We start from the raw sequence: 8,244 nt of genomic DNA on the forward strand, positions 1-8,244 counted from the left end.
GAATGCTTCTGTTAGCTTGGTATATTCAGGAGAGCCCTGACATGAATTACCTGTGTTGGACCAGCAGTCAGTGCACAGGAGAAGTGCAACTGTGACATGGGAATAAAAGCCAGGAACTGCTTTTGTGGGAATGCTGTTTGTAGCAGAGTGAAAAAGGCAGGAAGGATCAGCTCTCCATGAGAAGGGAGCTCTGTTAGGAAAAGAAAAAAAGGTGATAAAACTATAGATAAAAATAATTTCTCAGCTTTGCTGTTGAATTCTGGAATTCTCCAGCTGATCTTCCACTGTTAGGGAAGCAGGATGTGTTCCTGGGATCATTTTGAGGCCACCCAGATTACTCACCATTTAGGGACTGATAACACTACAAATGATAACAGTGCTTCAGACCACTGTGATTTTGCACAGGTTCTTGTGAGCTGTTTTCAAAATGCAATCCCAAAGCATTCTTTCAGACTCTGATTATTAATTTTTTTCCTTATCCCCCTCACCCTCCATTCCACTCTGTGCAGGGAGCAGGCCCAGAAGACTTCAGCAATCTCCCACCTGAGCAAAGAAGAAAGAAACTTCAGCAAAAGGTCGATGAACTAAACAGGGACATTCAGAAAGAGATGGATTCAAGGTGAGTCAAACCTCTCCAGTGAGAAGTGAAATTGCAGTGGGCAGAGCCCCTGTGTGATGGACCTGGGTAAATCCCAACAGGACAGGCTTTATGGGATGATGGCATCATCCAGAGTCTCTCTGATCTGTAGCTGAGATTTCCTGGAAGCAGGAAGATAATGACTCCTGTGCTTTTGTGACTGCTTTTTCTACAAGGCTGCATTTATCATTCTGATTGAGAATAAGGCTGTTTTATCCACACACTTTTAATTGATTCTGGCAGCCTGTATTTGTCTTTGTTCACATTCTGTAGTTTCATTAAAGATTCAGTGTGTTTTGTTTGTGAGACACAGAACTTTTCTACCCTGAAGGATTTCAAGACTGGTCTCTCCCTAAAAACTGCTTTGCATTTGTACATGTGTGCCTACATTTTGTGTCAGCTTGCTTTCAAGAACCTGCTTCTTTTGCCTACTAACCCAGAACTTGTCCTTTATCTTTTATACCATGGATAAGAAAATTGCATATAGTTATATGACTTGTCATTGCTTTGTTTTATTCCTCTGTGGTAACTTAGGTTTGCCTCTGTGCAGGTTTTTCTTTCTGTTCCATATTGATTCTGAGGTAACCCAGCATTAAAATCAGATATGGAATTGCAGCAGAGAGAAGTTTAAATGAAGACAGTTTATGATGGAGAAAATACCACCAGCAGTTAAATAAGAGTTAAACAAACAGTAATAATTGTGACTCATATGTTTGCAACATTGTCCCTTAGGGTTTCAGGCACGGAGCAGTCCCACTTCCTTGCCACCCACACTTTTTCCCAGTTTCCAAACACACAAGGCAAAGGCACAGGATTGCAATTGTCAAGAGTTTGGTGGGAAACTCTAAAGTATAAAGAGTGTTAACTTGAGTCGTGGGACTCTCATTAACCTCTCTCCCACCAGAGAAAATCTGAGTTGATGTGCCTAAAACCAGCCCATAATTCCATTGCCAGCTCTGCGTTGTCCATCAGCAGCCCAGTGAAGCTGCCCTGGGACTCAGCTGGACACGAGGTCACATTTTGTAGCCTCAAGTCTGTCTGTCCCTGTGCTGTGACAAACACAAACCATCTGGAGCCAGCTTCCTTTTGAGCAGTGTGAAACAAATAAATATCTTTCAGATTATTTGTGTTGCTAAAGACAAGCTGCAACAGGCAGGGTGAGAATTTCTGGTTTACCCTCCATTTCTGTTATTGATATATCTTTGTTCTTTCTCAACTGGAGGTCAGCCCATGATGGATGAGGGTGATTCAATTGTTTGTCTATGCCCTGAAAACTGGAAAGATATTAGTCTGGAAAGTTGAGTTGTCATAGATTGCAATGGTTGTGAGATTTATTATTATTATTCTTTTCCCCAGGGCAGCAAGTAGGTACTGTTGTACTACATAAAAAACCATGTCAGCCTAAAAATCAATACCAAGTATCTTCTCACATTGTAGGTAACTCACTCTTTTTCATCTCTGACAGTGTAAATTCTCTTCTGGCAAATAATTTTACTCTTCTTTTTCAATGGCTGGTTCTGTACAGGGCAAAAGCCCCATCTGGGTGTTCTCAACTCCTTTTTTAACATCTTAGGTTGAACCTTAGAGTGAAGAAGAGACAGTTTATTAAAGGCATTTACCCCCAGCTGCACTAAATGTGTTTTATTTTTGTTCTGCCCCTCAGAGATGCCTTAACAAAGATGAAAGATGTGTACATCAAGAACCCCCAGATGGGAGATGCAGCGAGCGTGGACCAGAGACTGGCAGAGCTTGGGCAGAACATTGAGAAGCTGCGGTTAGAAGTTCAGAAATTCGAGGTATGAGAAGAGACATTTCAGTAAAAAGCAGCTCAGCAAATGCTCAGGGCTTTCCTGACCTTTCCAGATGTATTGATGCACTTTGGGGGGTGAGGGCAACGAGCACTTGCATTAATTGGGGGCTTTGAGCTGATTTGTGTAACATAAACATTTTCACCATCTCCTGTGGCTGTCAGCCCACTGCTAAATTTGCCACAGAAAACAAATTGTTAAGTGGAGGTGAAAAGAAAATGTAGTGCTCTCTGGACTGCCCAGAGGGCTTCAGATGCTTATTTAATTAATTAAATAAATTGAAGCATCATGTTACAGACGTCTGTGGAAAATCAGAGTGACATAAAGGTAAAGCACCATTTAGAGACTAAGAGCAAGACAGGAGCCATCAGATGAAATATGTTTTAAGGAATAGTCTGCCATGAACAGGAAGCTGCTTAGTGATATAAAATCTCCAGAACAGAAGGGGAGTGTTTGGAATATATGAAGCCCATTATAATTACATGAGAAGGATTAGACAACTGAGAAAAGACTTCACTTTCTACATTATGCTTTGAACATAAACAGATACAGCCCATTAATTTCAGATGTGGTTTTACTATCCATTGCTTTCCTACCCGTTTGAGATCAGTGGCTCTTTCATTCTCCCCAGCTTTTGTTCTTGTGCATTCAGCAGTTGCTGAGTTTCTGGTGTTACTCAGACCACTCTAAGCAGCCACACGTCATTTTACTTGATTGTGACTAGAGCAGCATCATCTGCTGCTGCTCACTGCTTCTGTCAGGGTGTTTTCAGGACCCAGTGCCAGGAAATGGTTGTATTTTCAATAAGTGTGCTTTTCAGCAAGACAATGCAGAATTTGTACAACTGAAAGGAAACCATGAACACGTTTACAAGCCAGTCTGCTCTGCAGCCAGGGTGTCAGTGTCCCAGAGGGTGAGCTCTGTCTGTCTGTCTGTGTGGCAGGGCTGGCTGGCAGAGGTGGAGGGGCGGCTGCCGGCGCGGACGGAGCAGCCGCGGCGCCAGAGCGGAGTGTACGAGGCACAGAACCCGTCAGGAGTGAACAGCTGTGCCCAGGACAGGGAGAGGTACAGTATCTGCACAGCCCTGCAGGCACACACCCTGCCCCTGCTCCTGCCCTGTCCTCTCTCCCAAAGCTGCATTTCTGACTGTGTGACAGCCCCTCACTCACTGCTGGGGAGGTGAGCGAGCCAGAGCATTTTCACAGCTTTTAATGCTAAAAATGAGGGTTCTCACCTATCTGTCACAGCTCAAGCTAGCTGTGGATTCCAAGCATCACTGAGCTGCTCCAGCTGGAGTGGCTCCCCTTGCCCCAGGCCTGGTGAGTGAGTGGCTCTCTCTGCTGCTGAGGTTGGTTGCTATAGTTGCTGTGTTTTTCCTCTCTTGAGCAGCCCCGATGGCAGTTACACAGAAGAGCAAAGCCAGGAGACTGAGATGAAAATACCTGCAACAGACTTTGATGATGAGTTTGATGATGAAGAACCACTACCCACCATAGGAACATGTAAAGCTCTCTATACATTTGAAGGTATCACTCACACTTTACTCTCATTTCACTGACTGGGGTTTTTTTTAAAGTGTTTTAAGTGGGAAACCTTCATTAAACCTTAAGTAGCCAAAGGGCAAGTGAGGCTCAGGTGTGATTCTGTAGAAAGGCACCAAGACAGGTATTTGCCAGGAGCTCTACAAGAACCCAAACTATCAGGGTCACATCTGTCTGGTTCTTTTTGTACACACTGCTGACTCCTGAACCACAAGCTACTGTTCTTGCTGCTGGTGATGCACCAAAAGCTGTGTCCACCCATGGTGTGAGTTACTGATCCCTGAAGTGCCTGTTGCTGTGTGTTTCAGGCCAGAATGAAGGAACAATCTCTGTAGCAGAAGGAGAGCTGCTGTATGTGATAGAAGAGGACAAGGGTGACGGGTGGACGCGAATCCGAAGGAACGAAGATGAGGAGGGCTATGTCCCCACGTCCTATGTTGAAGTCTATTTGGACAAAAATGCCAAAGGTGCTATGACCTATATTTAATGCTCTTATTATTGTTTTATTTGCTTTCACAGAGATAATCCAACCCTGAAGCTGCTCTGTGCTGCAGATAGAGCCTTTTAAGAGTCTGTGCAATGCCACAAGTGCATTATTCCGTACGTGGACTAATTATGGCTTGTTGTACTGCAAAATGTGCTTTTCTTGCTCAGACAAGGGTAGTGTGGGAGACTGTGGAACCAGAGGGGAAATGCAGCCTTTCCTGGACAGTGTTTGCTCAACTGTCATTGCCATTGCACACCCAGCTTAGTGCAGGAAGCACAAAGCCCTTTGGGACCATTCAGGCTCTCCTCAGATACCCAGGTGGCATCTCAGACACATCCACAAGTCAACTCTGTGTCCCAAAGTCACTTTGTGGAACTTTTATAGAAGGAATATTTAGACTGCTGGTTTGTGTCTATGTGGGAGCTTTTCAGAGCCTGTTGTGTTCTGGGGACCTTTGGGATTGAAAACTGGTGGTAATTTAGTTTAGTGTGTGTGGAAGGGGAAGGAGAGATCTTAGCAACACCCCTCCACACAGCACTCTGTGGTCCTTGATAAATGGGTAAAACATTGAGAAAGCTCCTCTGTTCTTTCCCACCTTGCTACATTTCAGATGTATTTGCTGTTTCAGATGACCAGAACTAATGGTTTAATCTTTTGCTTACACGAGATCAATGGAGACATTCAGAGTCTGGACTCCATAAGCTGCTGTTTGTTGCTTTTAATTCCTCCCAAATGTTTTGTGTAAGGAAGCAGTGCTGCAGGGCAGACCTGGCTGGAGTAATGCCAGTGCTAAACACCTGGTCATGGGATACACACAGGACATGTTAGAATTCCACTATTAAATAATTTGTGTTTATTCAGTCACTTAAACCTTCAGATTATTGTGTTTCCTACACTTGAGAGTTCTTGGTGTGAAACAAGGAGCCTCACCCAAGTCAAAAGCAAACTGAACCATTTTCTTTGGGGTTTATAGGCAGCAGGAAGACAGGAGCAGCACTGTGTCCATAAACCAGCACTGAAACTTGAGCAGTTCAGTGTTAATCAGTGCAGTGCCTTGTCTGCTGCAGGTGTTGTTTTATTTTGCCATAATACAGAGTTGTATGTTCTTGTTGGCAAACACATGGTCAGTTGAGGTGTAAAAGAGTGCAAAATATTTAGCCCCTTCTGTTGGTTTTTATTAATCTTTGAAAGAGGAACATGGATCATCCATTCCCCTTTCTATCCAGAACAAGGCTGAAGGATTGCAAATCATGCAATCATAGACTGGTTTGGGTTGGAAGGGACCCTCTCATTCCAACCTCTGCCAACCTTCCATCAAAGTGAAAATGCAAACTGTGCTAGGGGTGAAGGCTGCTGCAGCTGCAGCCATTTCTGTAGCCACAGTGGAGGTTTTTTAGATAATTTAAAGTCTTTCCATTAATTTTGCTGGATTTCAGGAACAAAATCAAATGTATCTATGAATATCTGATGTATAGGAATGATAATGTTTACCTCTTTTATTTCTCAAGTCTCTGGTTTAAAAGAAAAGCTAAAAGAGAATTTTTCATAGAATGCAGCATAAAGGTTTAGAGGAAATGCTGCTGTTTTTAAAAGCTGAACTTGTTGCAAGCTGCAAATTGATTTTCAAGGTATTGGTAGAAGTGACCTGATTCAATCCTTGAAATGGAAGCAATGACATTCCTGAAGACAATACTGTAACTACTAAAGCATTTGCAAACTTTAGTGATCCTTTCCTCCTTTTGGAAAGGAGGTTGAGCAGCTGGCAGCATGAAAGGCAGGAGGGTGGGAGCTCACAGCAGCCCCTGAGACTGTCCCAGCCAGCAGAGCCAGTCCTGGCTCAGCTTTACCTGCCTGGCCAGGCTGTGACTGTGCCACCAGCCAGGGGCAGCTCAGTGCCCTGTGAGAAGCTCCTTTTTCACTCAGCTGGAGCCTGTGTTGGCAGGGCTCTGCTGCAGAACTGAGCTGAGCAGGACAGGTAAGTTGTGTGCTGCAGGTGCCTCCTGATCTTAGTCTTAGAGGAGCCAAGCTGGGTCTGTGCCCTGCCAGTCCCTGTGTGAGGGCTCCTGATGACATTTACAGGGGTGCCTCTGCTCAGAGGGTGTTGGCAAACGCTGCCACAAAAAGAACAGTAATGCCTATCTTGTTTTGCCTTTTTTTTTTTTTTTTTCCAGATGTGCACAAACCACTTCAGAAAATCTCTGAGTAGGTTTGCATAGGCCTGCCCACCCTTTATTCTCCTGGTTTGCTGCTACGGTTGTTTTAAGAGCTCTGTTTGAGAAGGTTTTCTTTAGAAGAGATGAATGTCCCATCTCCATCACTGAAAGACTTTGTTAGGTACCAGGTGGGCTCTGAGTGGCACTGCCCATGAAGGTGCTCCCTGCCTGGTCCATGCAGTGCAAGCAGCCCTGCTGGCTGAACAGCAATGAGCTGCAGGCTCTGCTCCCTCTGGGATCCCTGCAGGAAGCTCCTCTGTGCACACCTGGCTGTAGCACCTTGCAGGGCTTTCCCTGGGGGCTGTCTGGTGCTGAGAACTCACAGGAACTAGTTGGGCCTTTCAGCTCGAGACTGACCAGCCTGTGTTACTGACTCTGGTACCTCATCATCTGCTTGGGAGCAAAACTTTCACTGAGGGCTGTTGTGAAATGGTGTGACACAAAAAACCTGCGTGGAGTAACCAGCTCTGTACAAACCCTGCATTGCACCCAGCAGAAATCCCACCTTCCCTTCCAGCAGAAAGCCTGGATGCTTGTTTGGGTGACATGCAGGAATAGAGGCTGGTTTGGGAGGTTAAACTTCTGGATTAAAACTCCTTTGGAGCCTGGGCTGATGAGCATTTTGGCTCCTTTGCCGCTGTGGGTCTGTTCCCCTCACCTCTGTGATATCAGTAATTCCTTCTGGGCAGCTCTGGCACTCCCAGTGCTGCAGCTCTGCTCTTTGCTGTAACCATCATGCAGAGCCTTGACTTATAGAAATACATAGGTAAAAGTTAACCATGCTGATGCACTTTTTATCTAGGATATATCTGATTATTTAATGCTTGCCAAATTATTTAGGAATTGGTAATTATAAACTGGACTGTGGCTTTTTAAAATCCTTTTGTTAAATACATGCCCTTAGTTCTCCCAGTATATAAAAAAATTGTATATAACATAACTTAAAGACTAAAGTTACTTGAATTGTTTTTATCCTTTTATATGTGTATCAATATAAATGGTTTTATAGGCTGTTCTTTTGCTTAACCCAGCTGTTTTGGTAACTACTCAGTCCCTCTGATGTTGAGAAGTGTTTTTGGTTACTCAGCTGCCTGCACCTGGACTTGCATAGGAACTGCTGTTGTGTGTTAAGGTTTGTTCAATCTGGCCAGTGTGGTTGTCTTGTTTCTATTCTTATTTTTTAAAGAATCATCATCTGTCAGGAATCTCTTTATAGCTTGATGTACCATGGTGTCTTCTAATAAACATTATATTTTCTCATTCCTGTGAGGTTTTGGTTTTTGAGTTTTTTTTAATGACAGTAACTAGTAGATGGCAATAATTAGTGGCAAAAAAATGGTGGCATTTAACTTTCCTGAGGAACAGCAAATGGCCCAGAGCTGCTTCTCACTCTAAGCACAAATGCAGTTCTATTCAAGAAATATATTTGATTGTGGCTCTTTGAGAACTTCTTTGTGCTGTCATTTGGAAGGATTTGATGGAAGTGAGTGCAAAGGAGGTGAGAAGGTTCCCCTGGTCTCTCAAATGCAAAGGAAGTTTGGACTGATGCTGTATTCCC

The 8,244-nt window shown here is 44.0% G+C and overlaps 1 protein-coding gene across 25 annotated transcripts in view; it reads left to right on the forward strand.

The window, feature by feature from the left end:
- FNBP1 (formin binding protein 1) overlaps positions 1-8,244 on the forward strand; it is a 92,784-nt gene that overhangs the window by 80,896 nt on the left and 3,644 nt on the right. For 9 of the 25 annotated variants that reach the window (XM_056505190.1, XM_056505191.1, XM_056505194.1 and 6 more), the window contains 6 exons: positions 510-619; positions 2,301-2,433; positions 3,389-3,510; positions 3,832-3,971; positions 4,295-4,453; positions 6,645-7,946. In XM_056505190.1, coding sequence (XP_056361165.1) covers positions 510-619; positions 2,301-2,433; positions 3,389-3,510; positions 3,832-3,971; positions 4,295-4,453; positions 6,645-6,679 — 699 coding nt within the window. In that variant the 3' untranslated portion in view covers positions 6,680-7,946. Of the gene's footprint in view, positions 1-509; positions 620-2,300; positions 2,434-3,388; positions 3,511-3,831; positions 3,972-4,294; positions 4,454-6,644; positions 7,947-8,244 lie in introns of those variants that run through there. The other 16 variants (XM_056505192.1, XM_056505198.1, XM_056505204.1 and 13 more) reach the window with 3 other exon arrangements.

Source organism: Oenanthe melanoleuca, chromosome 17 (genome assembly GCF_029582105.1).
Source record: "Oenanthe melanoleuca isolate GR-GAL-2019-014 chromosome 17, OMel1.0, whole genome shotgun sequence".
Classification (NCBI taxonomy): Eukaryota; Metazoa; Chordata; class Aves; order Passeriformes; family Muscicapidae; genus Oenanthe; species Oenanthe melanoleuca.